The sequence below is a fragment of the Taeniopygia guttata genome, chromosome 36 (assembly GCF_048771995.1).
Source record: "Taeniopygia guttata chromosome 36, bTaeGut7.mat, whole genome shotgun sequence".
Lineage (NCBI taxonomy): Eukaryota > Metazoa > Chordata > Aves > Passeriformes > Estrildidae > Taeniopygia > Taeniopygia guttata.
This window is the reverse complement of record NC_133061.1, coordinates 1,564,099-1,591,272: the sequence shown is the minus strand read 5'-3', so window position 1 is coordinate 1,591,272 and position 27,174 is coordinate 1,564,099. Positions and strand designations below refer to the sequence as shown.

Here is a 27,174-nt window from a genome sequence, read left to right as displayed (position 1 = left end):
AGCCGCGGCTCAGGAGAAAGTCCTAGCCACGTGGCCAAGTTACCCCTTTGAAAATGGCGCTGGGCGCCACGGAGGGGGGCGGGGCACGGCCGGTCTCGGCGCGAAAAGCCGGGAAGTGCGCGATTTCAGGAATGCGCATGCGCGGGAGAAAGAGGCGGAGAGCAGCAGAGAGCGCGGAGCCAATCGGCAGCTGCACCGGGCGCAGCTACCATATAAGGGAGAAACCACCCCCTGCAGGAGGCAGGGCAAGCCGGGGGGGCGGGAGCGGTGCCACCCCCGCGGGGAGGAGCGAGCTTGGAGCCGAACAAAAAGGCACCGAGCCCCGGAAGTGCGCTGGCATTTGACTTCTGGCTCGGAGCCCGGCAGCAGCTCCGCCGGCTCAGAGGAGCCGGCGGGGGCCGGCCGGAACTCCGAGAGGGAGAAAACAAAGCCAACGCGATTCAAAACAAAACCAAGTAAAGCTCTAAGCCGCACCGAAAAGTGGTCACAATACGAACCAACCCAGTTTTCCAGCTGGGAAAAAATATCCTTTTGGGGCTGCGGGAGAAAAGGGGGTCTTGCCAAGGAATGTGGGTCCCAGCCCCAGGAGAACGGGACGGGGGAGGGAGAGTGCGGACCGCACCAGGCCTCCTCCCGCTGCAAATATGAGGCAGCCCATCTATGCCAACCCCCAGTGGGGGTTGAAGTCCTCATACTTCATACCCCCGCCAGCGACACAATTGCAGAGTTTCCAAACACAGCCCGCGGTACCTTCGTACCCACTACCACTGCAGACAGCGCCTGTGACGCAGGGTCAGCAGGGGACGCCCCAGAACGGGACCCCTGGGTGACCCTGGCCATTAAAATAGGGAAGGAGCCCCCGAGGGTGTGGGGGACATGCCGCCTTTATGGCAGTCAGGACCCCCACGTAATAGGGCTTCAGTTTCGGGCAGACACAGGAGCAGACTGCTCGATCTTGCCCCAAGCCCTGTGGCCCCGACGCTGGCAATGCAAAGCCCGCCGCAGCACCTCCACCCCAAACACGCCCGAGGGGATCCTGCTGAAGCTGCAGGAGGAAAGGGCCACTGCCACACATCCACTGCTGCCAATAAACCTGACCTTCAGAACAAAACTAATGAAAAGCTGTGAGTTTCAGTTTGCAGGACATGCTCATAGACCGTCCCCGTGATGCATACACCCCTGCTCCAGAGAGAGATGACGGACCACCAAACCGCCAGACAAGACCCAAGAATCCCACGGCGGTGAGACCCAGACATGCACAGTGTCTCTGTGCAATTTTGCGATTAGGGCTTGTGGCCAGGGGGACAAGCCAACCCAGGCCACTACCCCCATCAGCCATTTAGGTGGGTCATGCAACATCTCTCAAGTGACAAGGTGTTCAAAGAGATCACCACAGCAAACACCCCATCCTTAGTGTTCCACATAGCCAACCTGTTTAGAAGCTACCTTTCTAACCCTAAACGAAACCAAACCGAACCTGACTAACTCCTGTTAATTTTGCTATAATGCTAAACCCCCTTTTCTACGAAGGCATTGCATTAGACACCCCCTTCAGTTACTCCACAGCCAGTGCCCCCCACCAGTGCAGATGGGACACTCCCCGCAGAGAAATCACCCTGAGTCAAATCACAGGACAGGGCAGATGTTTTGGCAATGCAACCTTAGCAAAGCAGAAAGGAAACTTCTGCACTAAAGTTGTCAAGCCCAAATGAAAAACCAATAAGTGGGTGGTCCCATCCGCATCTGGGATGTGGGTTTACCAGAGATCCAGAGTGAGTCCTTGTGTGTTCCTTGACAAATTTAATGACTCTATTGACTTCTGTGTCCAAGTTCTGATTGTTCCTAGGGTCCTGTACCACTCAGACGAAGAGATATACCACCTTCTCGAGGAACCTAACAGACTCCACGAAAGAGAAATTATCACAGGTATAACCATCACAATGCTGCTCGCCTTGGGAGCAGCTGGCACAGCCACATGTGTCTCAGCCATCACGACCCAACAGCACGGACTGTCTCAGCTGCAAATGACCATCGACGAAGACCTGCAGAGGATCTATAAATCCATCTCCTATCTAGAGAAATCAGTCTCTTCGCTTTCAGAAGTAGTTTTACAAAATAGGCGAGGACTGGACCTCTTGTTCATGCAACAAGAAGGACTGTGTGCAGCCTTGAAAGAAGAGTGCTGCTTTTATGCAGATCATACAGGAGTCGTTAAAGACTCCATGGCAGAACTCCGAGATAGACTGGCTCAGAGAAAGAGAGACAGGGAAACCCAACAGAGCTGGTTTGAATCCTGGTTTAATCGATCACCTTGGCTCACCACTTTAATTTCCGCCCTGGTAGGTCCACTGGCAATACTGCTTTTGGCTGTTACCATAGGACCATGCCTGCTGAACAAACTAGTCTCGTTTGTTCAGGCCCGTCTAGAGCGGGCGAACATTTTGTTCATAGGCCAGCAACAAATGCTGTGAACCAAAAACTGCGAACAGTCAGTCACAAAAGCCTTCGAGACTCGCCTTGCGAAAATTACCCAGATTTACCAAACCACCCTTTCCTTACCAAGTTACAAGTTTGTACCTCACTCCAGTGCCTATATCTACAACTACCTCATTTTATACATGATAAGGGGAGGGGAGATGTGGTAGATAGGGACAGGCGAACGGAAGACCTCGGGATGTGACGGAAAGAAAGACCCTTCCCCCTTCTCCCTGCTTCACGTTATCTATTAACCCCAGAGCATGTAACCACACCTAACCTAGTAGTTTTCCACTCCCGACTAACCTAGAGACCCTACAACCCCCCTCTGACGTAGCAAAGTCCCCCAAGACTATTTAAACCCATGAGATAAGATAATAAATGCTTTCGACCGTCCACCACATTGGTGTCAGCGTGTGTCGTTAGCCCGAGTAGCCCGGGCGAGGCCGGGCTGCCGTGCTGTCTTCTTGCAACCAGGTCGCTGTTGTCTCTCATGAAGGCAACAGAGTCCCCGTGACACTGGGTCCTGGTGGAACCACAGAGGCCATGGTGACACTGCGGGGCCTCGTGTAACCGAGGGGTTTCACCATTGTGACACTGCAAAACCAAAGAGAGCACTGGGAGAGTCCAGGGCCCAATGGAACCAAGGGGCCGTTCTGACACTGCAGGGCCTCATGGAACCAAGGGGACATTGTGACACTGCAGGACCTTGTGTAACCAAGGGGCCACTGTGACACTCTGGGGCCTCAAGGAATCTGGAAGGCCATTGTGACACTGTGTGGCCTCGTGGAAACAAGGAGTCCATTGTGACACTGAGGGGAACTTGTGGAACCACAGAGAGCATTGTGACAGTGTGGGACCTCATGTGACCATGGGGCCTTTGTGACGCCCTGGGGCCCCATGGAACCAAGGGGCCACTGAGAAACTGTGGCACCAATGAGAATATTGTGACACTGTGAAGCCCCATGGAACCAAGGAGTCCATTGTCACATTTTGGGGCCCCTTGGACCTAAGGAGACCAGTGTGACAGTGCAGGGCCTGGTGCAACCAAAGGGACATTGTGACACTGAAGGGACCCATGTAACCAAGGACATCTTTGTAGATGACACCAAGCTGGATGGAAGTGTTGAACTACTGGAGGGTAGAAGGGCTCTGCACAGGGACCTGGACAGGCTGGATCCAGGGCCCAAATCCAGCAAGGTGAGGTTTAACAAGTCCAAGTGCCGGGTCCTGCACTTTGGCCACAACAACCCCTGTAGCGCTACAGGCTGGGGACAGAGTGGCTGGACAGCAGCCAGGCAGAAAGGGACCTGCAGGGACCGATGGACAGCAGGCTGGATATGAGCCAGCTGTGTGCCCAGGTGGCCAAGAAGGCCAATGGCTCCTGGCCTGGATCAGGAATGGTGTGGCCAGCAGGAGCAGAGCTGCTGTGCCAGCACCGATCTGCCCCCAGCCCTGCACACAGACATTGCTGCTGCAGCTCCAGAGAAGGCAACAAAAGGGCATCTCTGCAGAAAACTTTGCTGGGACATCCTTTAGTTCCTTTAAAGCCACCAAGAGTGCAGCCCCTCATTGACACGGTCTGTTGCAACAGGGAAGGTGGACACAAACAAAATGAGAAATGGCACCAAAAATGACATTTATTGTGGAAAACATGAAAAAAGAACAACAAAGGAAAAAAATCCCCATAATTAAACCAACAAGAAGTACAAAAGACAACTTTTATTACAAGTGATTTGCAGAAATTGGGCAGCAGTTCAATGTCCCTGAAAGCACCCAGTCATCAGTCTCCACACTGCAGCCTTGAGCTCCTGGTTCCTCAGGCTGTAGATGAGGGGGTTCAGGGCTGGAGGCACCACCGAGTACAGAACTGACAGGGCCAGATCCAGGGATGGGGAAGACATCAAGGGGGACTTCAGGTAGGTAAGTACACCAGTGCTGACGAACAGAGAGACCACGGCCAGGTGAGGGAGGCAGGTGGAAAAGGCTTTGTGCTGTCCCTGCTCAGAGGGGATCCTCAGCACAGACCTGAAGATCTGCACATAGGAGAAAACAATGAACACAAAACATCCGAATACCAAACAGGCACTAACAGCAATGAGCCCGAGTTCCCTGAGGTAGGATTTGGAGCAGGAGAGCTTGAGGATCTGGGGGATTTCACAGAAGAACTGGCCCAGGGCATTGCCATGGCACAGGGGCAGGGAAAATGTATTGGCTGTGTGCAGCAGTGAATAGAGAAAGTCACTGGCCCAGGCAGCTGCTGCCATGTGGGCACAAGCTCTGCTGCCCTGGAGGGTCCCGTAGTGCAGGGGTTTGCAGATGGACACGTAGCGGTCGTAGCACATGATGGTCAGGAGATAAAATTCTGCTGAGATGAAGAAGAGAAAGAAAAAGAGCTGTGCAGCACATCCTGTGTAGGAGATGTTCCTGGTGTCCCAGAGGGAATTGTGCAGGGCTTTGGGGACAGTGGTGCAGATGGAGCCCAGGTCGCTGAGGGCCAGGTTGAGCAGGAAGAAGAACATGGGCGTGTGCAGGTGGTGGCCGCAGGCTACGGCGCTGATGATGAGGCCGTTGCCCAGGAGGGCAGCCAGGGAGATGCCCAGGAAGAGGCAGAAGTGCAGGAGCTGCAGCTGCCGCGTGTCTGCCAGTGCCAGCAGGAGGAAGTGGCTGATGGAGCTGCTGTTGGACATTTGCTGTGGCTGCACGTGGGCACCTGTTCATGGAGAAAGGACAGTGACAAGTCAGGAGAGGCTGCTCGGAGCCAAACCTGGGCCATTCCCTGCAGACTGTCCTGCTGGGACTCACCCACCAATGTTCCTGCTCTGGGAAAACCTTTACCCAGGTCCCTGCCTGCGCTCCAGCTGTGCTGGCTGAGTGTGCCAGGAGCAGCCAGGCCTTTGCGTGGGGGCTCTCAAGGAGCCATCCCTGCCCTGCTGCCCTGGGTTTGTGGCCATTTGGCAGAGGGACAAGGCTGGATATTCAGGATTTGTCAGGGGAATCACTTCTACTGCAGAAAGGGTTGGTAGCATCTGCACTCACACTTCTAAGGGAAATAGATGGCAGGAGTTGGTTTTAGGAATTGTTTTCCTACCCACACATCATTCCTGACTCTCTGAGGTCAGAAATCCCCAGCATTCCTGCTGCACTCAGAGTTTGCCACTGAGAGATGTGAGAGGCAAAGGATTCCCTGTGGCTGAGGGCAGGTGAGGGGCTGGATGTATTTGTTCCCCCAGCACTGCCCTGTTCAGCCCCCTCTGCTTCCCTGAGCATCTCCCTGGGCCTGGACATTCCCTCCTGAGAGGTGCCTTGTCCCTGCCAACGCTCACAGAGCCCATCCCACCCTGTGTGCCCTCGGCCCGGCCCTACAGAAACCTGCCTGTGTGCAGGGCCCTGGCTGGGGCAGGCTCTGTGTGCAGCTGGGCAAGGGCAGCTCAGGAGAGCCCTGCTGGGCCCTGCAGAGGTGATGCTGCTGCTGTCCAGGGATGAGGAGTGGCTGAAGGCCCTTTGGGAGGCTCCCAGCAGAGAGACTGACCACCCAAAGTCACAGTTCTGGAATCTCTGTAAATGTTCAAACAATCCTTTGAGTATCCTTTCAATTCAGAATATTCTGTCATTCTGGGATTACAATTCCTTTTCTGCTTCTCTCATCCCCCTGTTGCCTATAATCAAAAGAGAAAAAAAAGAACACTTGCAACAGTGTTCGAAAAGTAAAGTAAAAACCAGACCTTTATTGGAAGCTCCCAGGTGTCCCAGTGGGGATGAGGCACACTCAGCTCCTGATTTCAACAGTTCATTAAGATTGATTAATTAGGATTTTTAACAGGAACATCCAATAGGAGATTCAGTTGCCCCAATTACACACCCCTGGCTCAACCCAGTGGAGTAGGTCCAAAGACTTCTTTGCCCAGATTTTGTTATCCCTGCTCACATTCAAAAATGAAAATGTTCTTCTTGTAGGCCCTCTTCCTTATAACAAGACAATATAGTATTAAAGTAATGTATTTAGACAGTCAGCTTATTGTTCTAAAATCTAAGAGAAAGGTAAGGAAACATACTAGAGGTAATTAAGGATTATAACTATATTACTATATAATAGTAGTTTAAAATAGTTAAGAGTTTAATAGAGTTAGGGAGGATTATAATTTTATAACAATATCATAGTAATTTACAGAACTGTGAATATATGACAAATATATGAAAAGCAAAAAGCATTATGTCATCACCCCAACTTTCCCATCCTGCTCCAAGCAGGAAATTGAAACCACTCTCAGGGAAGCTCCTGACCTTTACAGCAATCCCAGGCTTACCTTCTTTGGGAAGTGCCCTCCGGAGCTGTGCCCAGGCTGGTCTGGAGCTGGGAGCAGCCCTGCCCCACCCAGCCCCTCTCAGCAGCAGCACCTGCCCTGCTCAGGGTGGCTCCTTCCCCCCACAGCTCCTGGCCAGCGCTGGGAGCAGCTCCAGGGCCGGCTGAGAGCTGTCCCTGGCAGGCAGCAGAGTCCTGGCCCAGCACAGCGCCCTGGGCTGCAGGACCCTGCTCTGCAGGACAGCCCTGGGCACCCCTGGCTGCTCTGCACAGGAGATGAGCAGAGAATGCACTCACAGGGTCTGTGGGCATTGGGATGTTCCAGCTTTAGGAGATCTCTCCAGGAGCTGCAGCTGCATTGTCCTGCAGCCAGAGGTTCCTGTGCCAAGGGCTGGCAGTGATTCTGCCCCAGGCACTTCTCAGCCCCTTCCCAGCCCTGACTGATTGAAGCTCTCTGTGCCTCTGTGCTGTGCCCGGGCTGGCTGCAGGCAGTGCCCCAGCCCTGCTGGGCTGGGAGAAGAGCTGCTCAGCAAGAGAAATGTGCTTTTGAAGCTCTGCTTGGTTACCAGGATCACCCTCTGTGCCAGGAGCCCGGCCCAGCTCAGCAGCACAGACACAGCACAAGGACTTTAATGACCCTCTGGGGCTTTGTGCTCAGGCCCTGAACATCAGGCCCTGAGAGGGAGCTGCAGAAACCTCTCCAGAACTCCAAGTCAGAATCCAACTCCAAAGTTTCTTGGACTTTTAATGGGTCCCACTGAGGGACACGACTGAGAAAGTGTCCCCAGGCCCCAGGCAGAGCAGAGAACTGGAGGCACTGATGACAGGTGGGGACAAAGAGAAGCCAAGTCTTGGTGCCCTGGGGCACAGCAGGGTCTGTGCCACCAAGGGCTGTGAGGAGACACCTTGTCCTGAGGCCCTGGGGCCTCCTGGCACAGCCCCAGCCAGGCTGGGCACTGTCACCCCCTGGTCCTGCCCTCAGCATCCCCCCCTAGCCCACATCCCAGTGGCCTCAAGGATCTGCTGGAAGGAGTCCCTGGGGAGCCTTGGCCAGGAATGGCCCTGGGGGCTCCTTCATGCTCCCATGGACTGCAGGTTTTTCAAAGGACTTTGGGCTTTGCTTTTGCCTTGCAGTCTCTGAGAGCTTATTGCAATCATGGTCTCCAATTATCTGCTGTAATTAGTCCCTGGAGAGGCTTTGTCAGGAACAACACTCAGTGGGGCTCATTAATGCTTCAAGGTACTTCAGTTCTTTTAAGGTACTTGGTGTTTCCCTTTTGATACAGACTCTGAGAGGTTTGTGCAATCATGGCCCCAATTATCTGCTTTAACGAGTCCCTTGAGAGCTTTGTACTGACACTCAGTGGGGCTCATTAATACTTTGAGATACTCAACTTTTGTAGGGTACTTTGGATTTTCCTTTCCACACTGAGAGGTTTTTGTGCCATTTTGAGTCTCTGAGAGGTTTTTGTGCCATCCTGGCCTCCAATTCTCTCCTTCAAGGAGTCCATGAGGAGCCTTTGTTGGGAATGGACCTCAGTGGGTCCCATAAATGCTTTGAGACACTTTGGGTTTTTCCTCTGTCTCTGACTCCTGGAAAGGTTTGTGCAATCTCCTCTCAGGCCCTGAGGTTCCAGGGCTCAGCTCGAAATGCACCACGGGGCTCATTAGGATCAAGCAAGTCCTGACAAACCATGGCTCTGCCTTGATTTCCATCTTGTCTGGGGCAGTTCTTCAGGAATTTTCTGTAGCAGTTTTGGTTCATCATTTTGTGATTTCTCAGCCAATGCATCAATTAGTGTGGTGGGTTCAGTGTTGGCTAATTACCAGTGCACTCACTAGAATATACTTACTCATTTCCCTCTGTGAGATAGGATTAAGAGAAAGGCAAAGTGGGATCAAAACTGTAAAAGGGTGTAGAGAAAAGTTTATTAACAGTAGCTAAAAGAAAGAGTAATAAGAATCAGAGCAAAACATTGAGACCACTTCCTCTCTCCTTATAACCGGACAATATAAAGAGACAAAACCTAAATTTTTCTGTCAGTTTTCCACCTCTAGAATAGTCATTGTTCAGTTCACTTAGGGAGAGATGTTCCTCTTGTTAATGTTATGGAGACTTCTCCACAAGACAACAGTTATCTCACGGCTTTTCATTCCACGTATAACAGCTGCCCGGAAAAATCTGCAATCGTGAAGTTCCTCTGAAATAGATCTTTGCAGTTCACTTAAGTTAACAAAATGAATTAAGCATTTATATTTTAGCTTGTACAGTTATGTGTTGAATTTCAACCTTTTACTTAAGAAACCTCTCCCATAGTACAAAGGGCATAAGAAAATGCAAATTTCTGAAGCTTATTACACAGAGAACAATGCCTAAGGATGCAAAGAATCCAGATAAAGAAGCTTCCCTGTCTCCAGGCCTATCAAGACTTTTGAATTTGAATATGCATGGGAAGGTTGTGTAATGTATTGCATAGGGAACACCTTTGTGAAGAAAAGTGTGGGTCAGAGTAAGGATCGGGGCACAAGTTTTTGGAGAGGTATCTCACTTGTGCTGGGCACTGGCAATACAAACCCACTTCATAACTACCCCAAGTTGTGGAGTCTATTTATTTATTCCACATATCACTTCAAAAGTATAGAATTGTGACATTCAAAGGTAGAAATAGAAACTGCCGAAAGCTAGCATAAAAATGGAAAATAGAAACTACTGGGAAAAGCTTAAGACTATGCATGAATCTGATCAGTAAATACCAGCAAGCCCAACAATCGGTGTGCAGTTGGAGGGGAAAACCCCCACCACTGTGCCCAGTGCTGTCTTTGCTCATACATTACAATAATAATTACTAAATAATAATAACTAATTGAATTAATGCTTGATATATTGGCTGAGTCAAGCTTCCCATTTCTAACAGAAATTATTATGAAAAAGTGACCCTTCTTCCAGACAAAGTCCACCAAGTCATTCCCTGCATTTCTCCTTTTCAGATTCTTTCAGCCATCCACTGAGAGGTCCAACTTGTTCTGGTGCTTTCCATGAACTGATTGAGCTCTTGATTTATATCATTGCATGAGATGTGGAAGCTTCTGAACTGAACACAGAAACAAACTCCCTCTGTCAGCCCATGTTCATGTTCTGCCTCACTTTCAAGATGTCCATGGGGATGTTGGAATGATATCACACAGCTCTCCATCTCTGGCTGCAGGCTCTGGAGATTCTTTCTCTGCATTCAGTCAGGCTTGCATTCCCTGATAATTCCTGCTAGCTCGTCATAGTCTCTTAGGGTAGAACAATAACAATAACAATGAAAACCTCACAAATGGCAAAACTGCCCAGCCCACAAGGAAAAGAAAGAACAAGTTGTAAAGTTCTTCAAATATTTGTCCTGCTGTGCTGCAAGAGTCGAGCAGCACACACGGTGTGGAAAGCCAAGAGAAGCTGCAGCTGGTGGCACATCTTGTGGCAGAAGCTGCTCAAAGCTTCCTCGTTCTCCAGGAAAGGTTCTTGGAAACAGCAAACAGGACTGTGGAGAAGATTCTGTGAAAACTGAAACAGCTTTTAAGAAATTAAATTAAAATGGAACAAAACAATCTAGGATGTTTTTCTGTTTCCTTTTATGCTCCCCTTTTCCATCTTGCACTACTTCCCCATCCCATTAATCCAAATGGATCTCACTTCTAAGAGCCACGACTTGGCAAGTTTTAGACACTGTAAAATACCATGAGCTACACACAGTTTGCCTTACCCTGAATTTTTTTTTTTTTTTTTTAATCAATGCTGGAGACTAAGTGCAGTGCTCGGGTCAGGTACAAATTCAGCATTCAGGGAATGTGCTCCGATAGCGTTTGACCCTCAGCAGGGACAATGCACAGCAGTGACCGAGGGGATTCCTGTGCCCCTGGGCAGGAGTCCAGACTCTGGGTCTGGGCTGAACAGGGCAAAGTTCCCGTGTTGGGACAGGCTCAGGGGCTGCCCCGGGGAGCGCGGGGCTGGGCGCGGGGACGAGGGGGCAGCAGACACACGGACACGGGGACACGGACACGGGGACACACGGACACGGGGACACGGACACGGGGACACACGGACACAGGGACACACAGACACGGGGACACAAACACGGGAATACACGGACACAGGGACACACGGACACAGGGACACACAGACACGGGGACACACGGACACGGACACAAACGGACACGGGGACACACGGACACGGGGAAACATGGACACGGGGACACATGGACACGGAGCTTCAGCTGCAGCAGCAGCAGCGGCAGAGAAAGCAGCGAAAGCAGCGAATTTCCCTTTCCCGCTGTCCCCTCCTCTCCCACTCTCCCTCTCCCCCTGCCCGGCCGGGCCATGCCCCCGGCCCACCCCCGGCCCCGGGCGGGGCTGCCCCGTCCCCGCCCCGCCCGTCCCGCCGCGGTCTCGCCTCCGCCCGGCTCTGGCCGTGCTGGCGGTGCCGCTGCCGGGCGGGCATCAGTGCCTGGGGCTGGGGCATCGCCGCCCTTTGGCTCCGCCTGGCCCGAGCCCGGCCCCGGCCCCGCCGTGGGCTCCGGTCCCGGCCCGGCCCCGGCTCCTCCCGGGCCCCGCGGAGGACACAGCGGTGCAGTCGCTGCCGCCTCCACTGCGGCTGCCCCGGGCCGAGCTCCGCCGCTCGGCAGCGCGGCCGCCGGCCCCGAGCCGCCGCTGTCCCGGGGCCGGCAGAGAACGCCTGGGGATGGCCGGCCCGGGGCGCTGGGGGGGCGCTCGGGGCTCCTGTCCGAGGAGGAGGCGCGGGGGCTGCTCCGCAGGTGCTGGAGGCCGTGCGGCGCTGCACCAGCTGCGGGGTCCTGCGCAGGGACATCAAACCAGGGAACATCCTGCTCGACCTGGCCACCGGGCAGCTGAAACTGATCGGCTTTGGCTGTGGCGCCTTCCTCCAAGACACAGCCTACACCCGGTTTGCAGGTGAGCCCTGCCAAGGGATGCTCCTGGGCATCTCATGGCCCAGCCGAGGTGCAGCACCGAGGCTTCCCCTATTGCAGCCGGGATGGGATTAATGCTGGAGCCAGGTTGATTTGGGTGGGGTGTGAGGGGGTCCAGCTCCCAGCCCTGCTGACAGCCTTCAGCACCCACTGTGCCCTGGGCTGGGGCTGGAGCTGGGGCAGCCAGCCCGACAAAAACCCCCATGGGGGAGCAGAGAGGGGGGTCTGACCCCGTGCCCCAGACAGTTTGGTGTGCAGGTGAGGAAGGGCTTGGACTGCTCTGCTCCCCTTGTTTGCCTTGGCTTGTTAACATTTTGTGGGGCCATACAGGCAGGGAGAAGAAGGGGTTTTCTCCACCACTGGGTGAGTTTTTCTTTTGTGTGTCATGCTTGGGCCTTCCCAGGGTTTCTGCTGCCCTCTTCCAGCACCAGTGGCTTCTGTTCCAGCCCCGAGTCTGTACACAAGTCCCAGGTGCTGGCGAGAGGGCAGCGGTCACCCCGTGTGCCACTGGGGCAGCCCCCACATGCCCAGGGGTGCTGGGGCCAGGCTCTGGGAGCAGCAGCATCCCCCTGATGAGCTCTGTCTGTATTCCACAGGAACCCTGTCCTACAGCCCACCAGAGTGGATCCCCCACCAATGCTACCATGGCGAGGCAGTGATGATCTGGTCCCTGGGCCTCCTGTTGTACCACCTGATCATGGGGAAGCACCCGTTCAGGAGGGGCCAGGAGATCATCTGGGGGCGGATCTTGTTCCCACGGGATCCTCATCTCTGGCCATGGGGGAATACCAGGGCTGGGAAACAGCAGCAGCTCGTGAGCATCCCACTCTGGCAGCTGCTGAGGAGGTGGCACATGTCCTGCTCTCCTGCTCTCTTCCAAACAGAGGATCCATGGGGAAGTTTAGGCCCAGCTCTGGACACACCCAGTATGGCCTGGGCATGGGAATAGTGGGGCAACTTCTCCAACTGCCTGGTGATTTCTGGTTTCTCTCCCCAGCATGCCAGGATATCATTAAGAGGTGTTTGTCCATGCAGCCCTTGGACAGGCCATCCTTAGAAGAGCTTTTCTGTGATCCCTGGATGCAGGGGGTTCCTCTGGCCTAGAAGATGGGAGAGATCCATGTGCACTGTTGGATCCAGGGGCCTGGCAGGTAACAGCTCCACACATCTCTTGGCAAGCAGTGGCAAAGCCAACCAGACAGGTTTTGTCCTGCCTGTAGCTCTGAGCAGGGCTCAGCAGAAGGGAACACGCAGCTCTTGGGCTGGAGCTGAGCTGGAGACCTGGTGTGGCAAGCACTGGTGGCCACCATCCCCCCTGGTTTTGCTTGCCATGGTTCATGGATGGCTGGGGCCCTGGGCAGAACCCTGACAGCCTGGGCTGGCCCCAGGGAAGGAGAAGGAGCCCCTGGAGAAGCTGCACCAGGTGGGGCTGCTGCTGCTGGGGACAGCAAGGACGACATCAAGGATGACAACCTCTTGCTCCACCTGGTCTCTGGCAGGCTGAAGATGATGGACTTTGATTCTGGCACCTTCTCCAAAGCCAGGCTCCACAGGGAATTTGCAGATGGGTCCACAGGCAGGGGATGCTCCCAGATTTGGGCATTGCACAGCCTGGCTGGGAACCAAAGGTTCCCCCTTTGCTGCGGCGGATGCAGCTGATCCTTCAGTCGGCTGCCAGGCTGCTTTTGGCAAGGCTGGGGGCATGGGCTGGGGTGGGTACAAAATGGGAGTGGGCTCCTGGCCCTGCCAACAGCCCCCAGCACCCACCGTGTCCCGGGCTGGGGCTGGGCTGGGGCAGCCAGTCCGACACAAACAAACCCCCACGGTGGGAGCAGAGGTGGGACTGCAGAGCCTGTGCAGGGGCTGCTTTGCTTTGCAGGCAGGGAAGGGCTTGGGCTGCTCCACTGCCCTTGTTTGCTTTGGGATCACCATGGGAGCAGTGCAGGGGAAGGGAGAAAGCCTGGGATTGCCTCACCCATGGTGGGTTTTTCCCTGGCATGCAGGGGTTGGGCCTTCCTTAAGGCCCTGACAGAGATAAGATCATTGACCTTTTTTCTTCTTCCCCTTTGTGTCTGTAATCTATTTTCAATAATTTGTTGTTTGTTTTTCTAGAGGAAGCGTTCCAGATGGGGTCTAGTCTGGATCAGGACGTGCTTGGGAGCAGCAGCGGCGTGGATGGGCCGTGCCCTTGGAGAAGGCTGAGGACATCGTTTGGGACCAGCTTTTCTTCCAGCGGGGGATGGCGTGAGGTGGGTCCTGTCTGCTGGGGATGGTGGGATCAGAGCTTTGGGGAGATGGCAGCGAGCACAGGAGCGTCCTGCTCTGGGCAGCTGCTGAGGGCTGGAGGTGCCGTGGCTGGCTGCAGGCTGGGAATGTCCTGCCCTCCTGCTCTGCTCCCAAAGGCAGCAGTGATGGGCAGCTCTGGGCACAGCTCTGGGCACGGCCAGCATGGCCTGGGCTCTGTGGGCAGCTGGGACAAGGGGACAGGAGCCTTCAGCTGACAGGCAGTTTCTGGTTTCTCTCCTTGCAGCCGGGCTCTGCGGGTGCTGAGGCTGCTCTGGGCTCTGCCAGGGCTCTGCTGGCCTCTGCCCTGGGCACAGCTGGGCTGGCTCTGCCCTCACATTGCTCTGACAGCTTTGCATCAGACGAGCCCGTTGGAGCACAGTGCCTGAGCTTTCTGCTTTGGCAGGTGAGTGAGACTCCCCTGCAGGCCAGGAGATTGCAGCTGGGGACACACATCCAATTGGCAAGGACCAAAACTCTCCACAGCCCCAGCTGAAAGCCTGGATCTCCCCAAGATGTTTTGTCTTTTCCACTCTTCATTCCTTTTTTGGCTGGAATTGTGCAATTGCACTTTCTTCCTTCCCTAGAAGTGCCACAAATAGACTGAACCTGGCAAGTGAGCCGTGTTCCCGAGGCAGTGCAGTCTGGAACTGATGGATGGAGAAGTGCCCTTCTGCACTTCCAAACCAGGCCAAAAAGGTGTAAGAGGGATTTTCTGTCTTTAAGAAATCCTTGACAGTTTCAATGGGAATGTGCAGCTCATTCACAGGGTGAGAAGGAAGGGTATCTTCTGAAGGGTTTGGGATTTAACAGAGTTTAGATTCCCAGTCCTGCTTGGAGCTGGAAGGGCACAAAGCAATTTCCTCCCGCTTCAACCACAATTTAAAATAACAATGTTGGAAACAAACAAAAAAATTGATTTAAAAAGGCTGCTGAGGTCAGCAAGATGGATCCATGCCATTAGCACATTCACAAGTAAATAACTGAGTTCTCTTTTTCAAAAGACCAGTTACCTCTAAATCCAAAGCTAGAGAAGTTTTTCACTACACACTTGGGTTTTGTTTTTATGTCTCACAATTTATATTGTTTTTTATTACTTTTTCCTTTTTATTTTTCCTTTAAATAGAAACATGCTCTACAAAAGGAGTGTCCTTTGCTCCTGGTTCCCGTGGGGAGCAGCTCCCTCCCCGCTGGCTGAGCTGCTCAGGCAGAGCCCGGCAGCTCCTGGCCCTGCAGAGGCTTTTCCCCGTTGCTGGGCACAGACTGATGGAGCAGCACGGCTGAACACGGGGCACACAGAGGGACCAGCAGCAGCTGCCTTTGGCCACTTGAGGCTCCAAGGCCCAAACTCTGAGCAGGCAGGGCTGGAAGAGACTCGCAGGCTCCCTGCTGGCTCTGCTGCCCCACTTGTGCCCACCTGGGAGCCCCCAGTGCCAGCAGGGACTTGAGATGGCAGCCCTGGGCTCCTGGAGGTTGTGCAAGGAACGGAGCTGGGGACTCCCTGTCCATGGAGAGCTTCCAGATGGAAACGGCTGCTGTGCCCAGGCAGATCCAAGGGCAGAGAAAGGAGGGTCTGGACCACGGGATGTGCCAGTCCCACAGTCCTGGGCAGCAGCCACCGAGCCCTGGGGGAGCAGAGGGCACAGCAAGAGGGACACAATCAGGCAAGGTCAGAGACTGGAGAGAGCCAGACCTGGGAGCAGGAGCAGCTGCTCCATTGCACCCTTGGAGAAAGCTCTTGGCTGGTTCAAAGGGCTGAAAGGCATCAAGGGCAGAGAGGAGGCCACACCAAGCAATGCTCCTGTTTTCACGGCCTCCCCTCTCTGTGTTCCAGAAGGAATTGAATGGACTGTGTTGTTCTCTTCAAGTCGTCTCATTCAGCATGAGCAGCTGAGCACCAGGAGCTGAAGGAGCTGAAGCCTCAGGCCTCAAGAGCTGAGCAAGAGGAGACTTTCTGAGCAAATGAATGCTGCTAACATGGACCTGGCTGAATGCAGCAGATGGAATCATGGAATCACAGAATCCTTTCTGTGGGGAAAGACCTCTGAGCTAATCCAGTCCAGCCGGTCACCCAGCAGTGTCGAGCCCAGCACTAAGCCACATCTCTGAAATGCCAAAGCCTGGACAACAGCCCTGAGTGAGGCCTGAAGAGCAGGCCCTGAGCCAAAGGTGGCCTCGGGATGAACCTTCCAACCAAAGGTTATCTTTGTATCTGCTCATTAATGAAATATGCATGGTCATTAGCACTGTGGTCGATGTATCCACTCATTAGTGAAACATGTTGTCCCAGATTGAAAGGCAAGATGTATTCCATTTGCCATCTCTATGGCAGTTGTGCAGAGGGCAGATTTCCTTTTCTCTTTCACAACCTATTCTCCTTCTGGGGAGACATCTGCTAATAATGAGCTATTGAATGTCACTGCACGACTGATAAGAACTATAACATCCCACTGGGAGGTTCTCCGCCCAGAGGGAGGAGCCAAGCATTTCTACCTGGATATAATCTTGAGTTTCTGGAGCACCAGCATGGCTTTTTCTGCACTGGATTTCCCAGAGGAACAGCTGCCTCTTCCACTGCCTCTTCAGAGGAAGACTACACCATTTTCTACAGGATCACTGCTCCAACAGAACCACACCTGACACTCCAGGGGGACTGCAACCACCATTCCAATTAGACTGCTACCAACACCCTGACCAAAAGGGTGTCAGGTTGTATTCTGATTCTGTCAGTGTTGTTTTGCATTACTGCATTGTTTATTATATCTTTTTCTTTTCTTCCCTAATAAAGAGCTGTAATTCCTGCTCCCGTATCTTTGCCGAAAAAGCCCCCATAATTTCAAATTTATAACAATTTGGAGGGAGGAGGTTTACAGTTTCCATTTCAGGGGAGGCTCCTGCCCTCCTTAGCAGACACCTGTCTTTCCAAACCAAGACAATTGCCATGGCAACCTCTGGCATCCCATTCCCAGGGTCATGGGATCCCAGAAGCACAGAATTGGCTGAGCTGGGAGGGACCCATCAGGATCCTCGAGTCCAACTGCTGGCCCTGCACAGGACACCCCAACACTGCCAGCCTGGGCCTGGCAGCGCTGTCCAAATGCTGCTGGAGCTCAGAGAGCCCTGGAGCTGTGACCCTTCCCTGGGGAGCCTGGGCAGTGCCCCAGCAGCCTCTGGGCAAAAACCTTTCCCTGAGATCCAACCTCAGCCTGCCCCGACTCAGCTGCAGCCGCTCCCTCCACTCCTGTCCCTGGGCACCAGAGTGAAGAGGTTCCCTCAGCCCCAGCCAGGGACCCACTCCCAAGGCTGCTGCCATGGCCACCAGGGCTGGCACCAGCTGGGATGCTCGGTATCCACAGGCCGGGATTCAGGAATGGAATTCCCCAATTTCCGGCTCCCGCTAAAACCCCGCTGGTGCTCGTTGCCCTCCCACCTTCCACTGAAGGAAAAAAATGGAAAGATCCCAGGCTGGGATAAGAACAGTTTACTGGGAACAGCAACGAGATAAGGAACAAACAGGAATAGAAAAAATAGTGACAACAGAAGGGATAAGAAAAACTATTTACAAGGGAAACTACATCACCATCAATTGTATCTTCCTGGCCATGTGTCTCCTCCTGCCTGGAAAGGACAACCTTCTCAGGGAGAGAGAGAGAGAGAGTCCCTTTCCTGCCCCTGGCAATGACCTGAGGTGGGAGTGAATGTAGTGACAGGGCCATGGCCACACCCTCATGTTCTTCAATCCCACATCAGGTCATTGGCAGGGGCAGAAGAAGGTACAGGTGTCTTCCCAGCATGGATCACAGGGAACAGGGATCACCAGGGCTCTTCCCAATGTGGGTTCTTCAATGGGGGGTTAAGCTGGAGCGGTGCACGAAGCTTCTCCTGCAGTTGGGGCACTCACAGGGCTTCCGTCACCGGTGGCTCCGTTGGTGTCTGGTCAAGTGAGAGCTCCGGGTGAAGCTCTTCCCACACTGGGGACACTCGTAGGGCCTCTCCCCAGTGTGGATGCGCCAGTGCCTGATGAGGTTGGAGTTTTGCTTGAAGCCCTTCCCACAGTCAGAGCAGAGGAAGGGCCTCTCCTCGGTGTGGACCCGCTCATGCAGGAGGAGATTTGAGCTGCTCTGAAACCTCTTCCCACATCTGGGGCACATGTAGGGCCTATCCCCAGTGTGGATGCGCCGGTGGGTGACAAGGGTGGAGTTGCGCTTGAAGCCCTTCCCGCAGTCAGGGCAGTGGAAGGGCCTCTCATCCGTGTGAATCTGCTGGTGTACAAGGAGAGCAGAGCTTCTGTGAAACCTCCTCTGACACTCAGGACACTCATAGGGCCTCTCCCCAGTGTGGATGCATAGGTGGGCTACAAGGGCAGAGCTGCAGCTGAAGCCCTTCCCACACTCCCCACACCCGTAGGGCCATTCCCCAGTGTGGATCATCTGATGTCGTTTCAGATTGGTGCTCCGCCTGAAGCTCTTCCCACACTCCAAGCACTTGTAGGGCTTCTCCCCATCGTGAAGCTTCTCAGGGACCACCAGCTCCGAGCTCTGGCTGAAGCTCTGCCCACCTTCCTGACCCAGAGTGGGCCTTTCCTCCTCAGAGCACCCTGGGCTGGGTTTGCAGCCCCTCCTTGTGTGGGATCTCCGGGGCTTTTCCTCCCTGTTGGATGCTTGCGCTGTGGAGTTGCTCAAAACAGCCTCTTCCATGAGGTTGTGCTGCAGAGATTTGTCCTTCCTGGTCTCCATCATCAGCTCCTGCTCTGGGGTAGGAAGGACAAGGAGAGGATGGGATTTGCTTCCGTGCCACAAGGAAGGGTAAGGTGATCCCCCCAGTGCATCCCCGTCAGCAGAGGGTCGGCAGCGGGGCTGTCCTGCAGCCGGGGGCTGTGCTGGGCCGGGAGATGGAGCAGGAGAGAGGGGGAAAGGGGCACTGACTTCCTCCTCACCTGCCTGGATGTCCCAGGGCGCCTTCCTCTTCCTCATAGCCTCCTCCTCCATTTTGTGAAGATTTGGGTATGGGAAATTCTGTTTTGGGAGGAAAACAAGGGATGAGCACAGTGAGTTTTGTACCGGTTTGAAGGCAAACCAGGGGGAGAGTCTAAGCCAGAATGGCAATTGAATAAGAAAATTAAGATCAAGGCAATGATACAGAAACACTGGTTTAAACTCACAGAGTCAGAATATAACCCTCACACCCCGTTGGTCAGGGTGGTGGTAGCAGTCTGATGAAATGGTGGCTGCAGTCCGGCTGGAGTGATGAACGTGATTCTGTCAAAGCGGGGATCCTGTAGAAGGGTCTGGTCTTCCTCTGAAGGTCCAGTGGTGGTTATGGAGCTCTTGTCTTCTGGGAATGCAGTAGGCAAGGTGGTCGTGGTGTTGCAAGGGTGAGATTATATCCAGGTAGGAATGCTTGGTTCCTCCCCCTGGGTGGAGCATCCCACAATGGGATGATGTAATTTTATCAGCCCTGCAGTGACACTCAATGGCCCATTAACAGAAGATGGCCCCTGGAGGGCGTTATCAGGGCTGAGCCATGGAAGAGATAAAGAACACTGCCCCACCTGTTGATAACAGTTTATGGAGATGGTGACTGAAAACACTTTTGGTTACATCTGACACTGTAACCTGAAACAGTGAGGCAATCCCTGCTCGAGGTGGGGGGTGAACACCACCCCCCTTACCCAAACTGGCTCAGGTGTAAAACCCCCACCCTGGGAAGGACACGCACACAGGGGACAATGTCACACTTGCCCGGCCCCAGGGGAGATCTCTGTCCCTGTCACTCCCTTATTTTCTCTCAATTTTATCTTTCTTTCCATGTCTCTCTCTACCTCACATTTACTGTTCAATAAAATCCACCTCGGATTTGGTCTCGTTAGCACATTAAATGGGGCAGAGGCATCTCTCTAACAATTTTATTAACCAGATTGCAATATTATTTTGCACATTGAGTTCAGGGCACTGCTGTCTGACCCCAAGTGCCTTTGACAACAGCCTGGTTCCCTCCTATGAGGAGGTTCTGCCTCTTTCTGGAGGAACTCTTGGAAACCTGGATGAAGCTTCTTCTGAGTGACTTTTGGGAGAACTTATGAGGAAAATGGCTGTTGTGGGTGGCCAGGGTAAAGAAAGTATTTTCTTGTCCTTCCTTGAAAAATTTTTTTAAATAACTGGAGAAAAGGGAACAAATGATACTAGCAAGACTGACAAGGATCATTCACCCCAATGTGAGGAATTCAAGACCAGTAAATTCCTACAAGAAGCCCAGTTCAAGTAGATAAATTCCCAAGTAACTCCCGAATTCACTGGTCTGGGTACTTTGCCAAATATGAGAATCATTATTTTCTTGGTCCCTGTCACCTTTGTGACAGCTAAACAGAGCTTTCCCTTCCCTTTATTAATCTGTATTGGGCCGAATTTCCACTTTCCTTTTATCGGAACCTGCCAGCAGCTGAGCTGAAGCTGTGCAGGAACTGATGAAACTTGGATTTGCCACAGAATTGCTTCTATTTTCAGTTTATTCATGTTTGGGATTTGATGTGTTTCCATCACAAGTGACTTGTGGGAAGAGCAAATCTTCCTCAAGGCATTTTATGGAGGGTTAAGTTTGATTTCTGCCAAGTTTGTTTTGTCCAGTGCTAAGGGGATGCTCAAGGGGTATCTGGTTTTGGTTTGGCCCTAATTTTCTTCTGATTTGTCTTTATCACTTAAAAACACCTGAAAAATGACTAAAAAGAGTATTGATCAGAGATGTCAAAAGTCCCTCCATCTAAGAGTTATTTGAGGTGGAATTTACTGTTTGGAAACATATTCTGGGGGATTTGTGGGTTCTTTGGGGATATATGGGAGTATTCTCCATATCTTTGCACTCCAAAAGCCAAGGTGGATTGCTCTGTCACCTCAAAATTACTCAATCCCACCTCAAAATGGCTGGTTCCCACCTCAGTCCCATGCAAAAATTACTCAATTCCTCCACCTCCAGGGTTAGATGGGGTTGGAAGGAGATTGAGAGAAGTAAGATCCAAATTTGAGGTTTTGGGATCAGGATTGTATGGGGCTGGGTGGGTGTGATTTATTTTGATAATAAATAAAACTATCAGAATTATTGATTTCTGTCCCATTCATTTTCTGTCAGTTCTAGTTTGCTTTTCAGAGTGCCGCCTTCTCAGCTGATTTTGTTTCTGTCCTCCTGTCCCAGACTGAAAAGCAAGATGTGTTCTATTTGACATCTGTGTGACAGTTGTCCTGTGCTAAGTGGGCAGTTTTTCCTTATCTCTTCCACAATCAATCCTCCCTCAGGGCAGACATCTGCTGGTAATGGGCTATTGAATGTCACAGCATGACTGATAAGAACTATAACATCCCATTGTGAGATGCTCCACCCAGAGGGAGGAGCCAAGCATTCCTACCTGCATCTAGTCTTGAGATTCTGGCCCACCAACACAGCTTTTTCTGGGCTGGATTTCTCAGAGGAACAGCTGCCCCTTCCTCTTCAGAAGAAGACACCCTTTTCTACAGGATCACATCTCCAACAGAACCACACCTGACACTGCAGGAGGACTGCAGCCACCATTCCAATTGGACTGCAGCCAACACCCTGTCCAACAGAGTGTCAGGTTGTATTCTGACTCTGTCAGTGTTGTTTTGGTTCACTGCATTGCTCATATTCTCATTTTCTTCTCTAATAAAAAGCTGCTATTCCTGCTCCCATATTTTTACCTGAGAGCCCCCCTTTATTTCAAATTTATAACAATTCAGAAAGAAAGAGTCTACATTTTTCCATTTCAGGGGAGGCCCCTGCCTTCCTTAGCAGACATGTGTCATTCCAAACCAAAACATCTCCTTTCTCTCCTGCCTTCTATTGCCTGCTCTCTTTCTCTCTCAGTGTCTCCCTTGACCCAGGGCAGCTCCCACCAAAGACCCTGCCCTGATTTACTTCCCAATCCATGAGCTACGACACAGGTGAAGTTATGAAGGCTGGCAGTGAAATGTCCCTGTAGGATCTTGCTCCACTTGGCTTTTGGCTCTTCCATAAGAGCTTTGCCTTCAAGGGCAGGAACATCTTTTCCTGGCTGGGAACTGGAATTCCAGCCCCTGGCAGTGTGTGCCATGGATCCCAGAGGAGCATTCCCGAGGCTCCCAGGGTGCTGCTCCTGCCGTGCCTCCCAAGGAGCTGTGCAGGGCAGGGGACAAGGTGCAGCAGCTGTGTTGGTGCTGCAGTGCCACAACAGCCCCTGGTCCCAGGAGTTTCCGCACTGCCAACAGCCGTTCCTGGGTTCCATGATGCCCTGCTCTGTCCCCATGGATATTTGGTGTCATGAAGTTCTTCAGTGTCACAATGGCCACCTCGCTCCATGAGCTTCCGCACTGTCCAAATGGCTTCCTTGGATGGGCAGTGTCACCATGGACCATTGGCTCCATGCAGCCCCGCTGGGTCACCATGGACCCCTTGGTTCCATGAGGTTCTGGGGGTGTCTCCATGGTCTCCTTGGATGGGCAGTGTCACAATGGACCACTGGATCCACATGGCCCTGCTGTGTCACAATGGCCCCTTGGTTACGTGGGACCCCAGGGTCACAATTGACTCTTTGCTTCCTCATCCTATGGGAGAGAACTGTCCTTCTCCTCCGGGGCCTATGGCCAAAACTGGGATTCCTTCCCCAAATTTTCTTATATGCAAAGATTGTTCCCTGATGAAACTTGCCAATAGAAACAGGTCTGGCTGCCTTGGCCACCCAGGGGCCACCTCTCATCTGCCTTTCAGACACTGAGTCCGTGTGCTTTTCTTGCTTAAAAAGCATCCATCTCAACCAGGCACCCATGGCCAAAATTTGGGATCTGCCTCCCTAATTCCCTATATACAAGGATAGCTCCCAGAAAAATGATGCCAGGACAGAGACGTCTGGCTGGCTTAGGCCTCTGGTGGCCGCCCTTTATCTGCCCCTCAAACACTGGTGTTGGGTCCTTTCCTTCCTTTGGAAAAGAACCATCCTGCTCCTCCGGATGTCCTTGTCTGAAATTGGGATTCCAACTCTAAAACTCAGTACATTGAAGGATTGCTCCCAGGCAAAATCTACCAGTACCATCAAGTCTGGCTGCCCTTGGCCTCTGGTGGCTGCCCCTGCCACACTGGGGCTCGGTTCTTTCCTTCCCATGGAGATCACTGTGACACTGTGGGCACCTCATGGAACCAAGGGGATCATTGTGGCACCACTGGAGCCCATGGAACCAAGGGGCCATGGTGACACCGCGGGGCTTCATGGACCCAGAGACCATTATGACTCTGTGGGGCCTGATGGAACCATGGAGACCATTGGGACCCTTCAGGGCCTGGTGTCACCAAGGGGGCATTGTGACACCTCAGGGCCTCACTTCAGAAGCAAGGGACCATTGGGACACTGTGGGGCCCCATGGAACCGAGGGAACATGGAATAGGTCTGGGTGGCTTGGCCTGCCAAGGGCCACCTGACAGGTCTGGCTGATGTTGGAATGCCAAGGGCTGCCTCTCTTCAGCTCCTGGAGCACAGGGGCTCTGTGCTTTCCTTGCTATGGAAAAGAACTCTCATTCTTCTCCAGGCACACAAGGCCAGAATTCAGATTTCACCTCCAAATTTCCTTTTATCCAGGGATTGCTCCCATAGGAATATTGCCATGAGAAGTCTGGCTGGCAATGGTTTCATGAGGGTGACCTCTCATCTGTCCCCAAAACACTGGGGAAGGCTCCGTGCTTTCCTTCCTATGGGAAAGAACTTTCCAGCTTCTCCTAGTGCCCATAGCTGAGATTGGGGTTCTACCTCCAAAATTCCCTATATCCAAAGGCTGGTCCCAGAAAAATCTGCCATTACTGACAATTCTGGCTGGCCTTGGCCTAGTGAGGCTCTCACCTGCCTTCCAAGCACTGGGGCTCTGGGCTTTCCTTCCTATGGAAAAGAACTGTCCTTCTTGTCCAGGTGCCTGTGGCCAGAATTGGGGTTCCACCTCCAACACTGCTGTTGTGACAGACTGGAGGAGATTGTTGGCTGGAAGCATTTTGTGTGTTGGGAAGGAAGGGGCAGGTCCAGCCTTGCCCTGCCCTGTAACCCCAGCACTGCCCTGCCCTGGAACCCCAATCCCCCCAGAGCCTCTATCCCAGCCCAGCAGTGTCTGCCAGGCCCTGGCACAGCACAGGCAATGCTCCACAGCCACCTCTGGAGCCCCAGCCCAGCTCCTGAGTGACCAAAAGGCCCCAAGTTTCAGCTGGGGGAAGGGCCCAGGAAGATCAAGGGGTATTTAAGGCTGACCACAAGGCAGGCACACATCTTGGCTCTACCTCCTCTTGGAATTTCTATCTGAACCCCACTGGAATCCAGGAGTTAGTAGCTCTGTGTGTGCTTCCCTAAGTCTTATTTTTCCTTTCCTTCTGTGTCTACTTCTTCTATTTCTGTCCTCTTGCAAATTTTGATTAACTTAAAATTGAACAGGTGTAGTGTTTGTGAAGTTCAGTGGGCCAAGGTAATGCTTTGAGAAGTGTTTTCTGTAGATTGAATATCAAATTAAATCTTTTGCCAAAGTTTCTCTGATTTCCTGAAGTTCCCAGCAAAAGCTGTTGTGTTGTTTTGAGTTCCTGAGAATCTCTTGTTGGTATTTCTCCAGGGAGTCCAACTCAGAGGACACAAATAACTGTCATTCCTTTTAAATGTCTCCTTAAGAGAGTTGTTTGGGGGATGGGGGTCAGGGCCTTTGTGTCCTGCTGGGCACAGCCCAGGCAGGGCTTTCACAGCCCCATCCCACACTCCATTTCCCAGCTGGAGCCGCTGGTGCCTCTGAGTTCTGCTGCCCCAGCCCCAGGGACGCTCTCCTTGTCTGCCCATTCCCCCAGGGTCTCTGGGCAGGGATGGCCTCAGTGGGGGCTGCTGACATCCTCAGCAACTTGGAGGCTGCTGCTGAATTTTACTGCTCCAGAGGCTTCTTCAGCCTTCAGCTCTTCAGTGCAGGAATTCAGTGCCCCAGGGCTCATTAACATTCAGAACACCGTAACAAGCCAAGCCTCTGGAAACAATTTGATCTAAATTTTCAAATCTTTTGTGGTTAAGTAGAATTCAGAAGTGTATTTGAAGTATATTATATGTAGCAAGACAGTGAAAAAAGATTTCCTAGGTCCTATTTAGGTTTTTTCCCCTGTTAATTCACTGATATGTGCAATCTCCAATTGGCACTGAATCCAAGCACCTCCTCATGCAGTTTGAATAGATATGAAAATCAGATGTGAGGGTCAGAGGCTGCCTGGGGCACAGGGACCATGAAATTATCAAGTTTTCAATGATCTGTGAAAGAAGGAGGAGCAGCAACAAAACTTCCACACTGGAATTAGGAAGGGCAGTCTGTGGCCTATTTAGGATGCAGATCTGGGGAGTTCTGAAATAGGCATTGATTTTTTTAAGGGAAACAGCCCTTAAAAACAAAGGGGTCCAGGGAGGATGGACACATTTCAGGAAAGTAATCTTAAGGGGGAAGGAGCAGCCTGTCCCAGTGTGGCAAAATATGAGCTAGTGAGGAAAATGACTGTCCTGGCTGCCCATGGAGTTTTTGTAGGAACTCAGGAAAGAATAGGGTGCATTAACTTTGGACAGAAGGTCAGTCAACTTAGCAAGTGTTTAAGGATGTTGTTAGGTCATGCAGAAAAAAAATGAAAGAGGCGAAATCTCAATTAGAGATTAACTAGGCCACTTGTGTGAAAAAGAGTAGAAAATATTTCTATAAATAAATTAATAGCAAAATGTTGTATAAGGAGAACCTCTACTCTTTATTGGATCCAGTGGAAAATATAGTAACTAAACATAAAGAAAATGTCAAACTACTTAACACCTTGTTTGTCTCAATTTTCAATATATGGACAGGTTCTCCTCAGGACAAGTTTTCTCCTGAGCTGGTAGATGGGCACAGGGAGCAGAACAGCCACCTGTAATCCAGGAGGAAGCAGCTGGTGACCTGCTGAGCCACTCAGACGCTCACAGGTGTATGGGATGGGATGGGATCCATCCTAGGGGGATGAGGGAGCTGGTGGATGAGCTCCCCAAGCTGCTCCCCATCATTTACCATCAGTCCTGGCTCACCAGGGAGGTCCCAGAGCACTGGAGGTGCCAGTGTGAGCCCATCCCCAAGAAGGGCTGGAAGGAGGATCTGGGGAGCTCCAGGCCTGTCAGCCTGACCTCGGTGCCTGGCAAGGTTATGGAACAGATCACCTTGAGTGCCACCACAGGACACCCACAGGATGGCCGAGGGGTCAGAGCCAGCCAGCGTGGATTTAAGAGGGGCAGGTCCTGCCTGAGCAACCTGATCTCCTTTTATAACCAGGTGACCCACCTGTGGATGTGGGAAAGGCTGTGGATGTGTCCATCTGGACTTCAGCAAAGCCTTGGACACTGTCTCTGACAGCATTCCCTGGAAAAGCTGCAGCCCACGGCTTGGGCAGGTTCCCTCCTGGCTGGGAGATGGAAGAGCTGGCTGGAGGCTGGGCCCAGAGAGGGGTGGGGATGGTGCTGCACCCAGCTGGTGTCCAGTCCCTGGTGCTGTCCCCAGGGATCTGTGTTGGGCCCAGCCCTGTTTAACATCTTCACCGATGATCTGGGTGAGGGGATCGAGCCCACCATCCCCAAATTTGCAGGTGACACCAAGCTGGGTGTGAGTGTGGATCTGCTGGAGGGCAGGACAAGAAGACACAGCCTTCAGCTGCACCAGGGGAGGTTTAGGCTGGACAAGAGGAAGAAGTTCTTCACAGAAAGGGTGAGTGGGCACTGGAATGGGCAGGCCAGGGGGAAGGTGGCAGAGTCACTGTCCCTCTCCAGTGGCACTCAGTGGCATGGTCTGGGTGACGAGGCGGTATTAGGGCATTGGTTGGACTTGATGATCCCAAAGGTCTTTTCCAGCCTATTTGATTCTGTCATTCTGTGATGATTGGGACACTCTGGGGCCATTGTGACACTGCAGGGCCTGGTGGAACTAAGAGGACCATGGTGACACTGTACAGCCCCATAGAACCAGGGCTCCATTGTGGTGCTCTGGAGCCAAATGGAACCAGGGAGTCCCCGTGACACTGGGTCCTGGTGGAGCCACAGAGGCCATGGTGACACTGCGGGGCCTCGTGTAACCGAGGGGTTTCACCATTGTGACACTGCGAAA

General features: G+C 52.7%; 2 protein-coding genes across 2 annotated transcripts in view; both read right to left on the bottom strand.

Moving 5' to 3' along the window:
• LOC101233579 (uncharacterized) overlaps positions 1-27,174 on the bottom strand; it is a 376,722-nt gene that overhangs the window by 119,436 nt on the left and 230,112 nt on the right. The window contains exon 11 of the mRNA XM_072921324.1: positions 18,020-18,169. Within this exon, the coding sequence (XP_072777425.1) occupies positions 18,020-18,169 (150 nt within the window). The remainder of the gene's footprint in view (positions 1-18,019; positions 18,170-27,174) is intronic.
• On the bottom strand, positions 4,233-5,165 carry LOC140681430 (olfactory receptor 14A16-like). The gene has a single exon (XM_072921259.1). It carries the CDS (start codon positions 5,163-5,165, stop codon positions 4,233-4,235), a length of 933 nt encoding a protein of 310 aa, XP_072777360.1.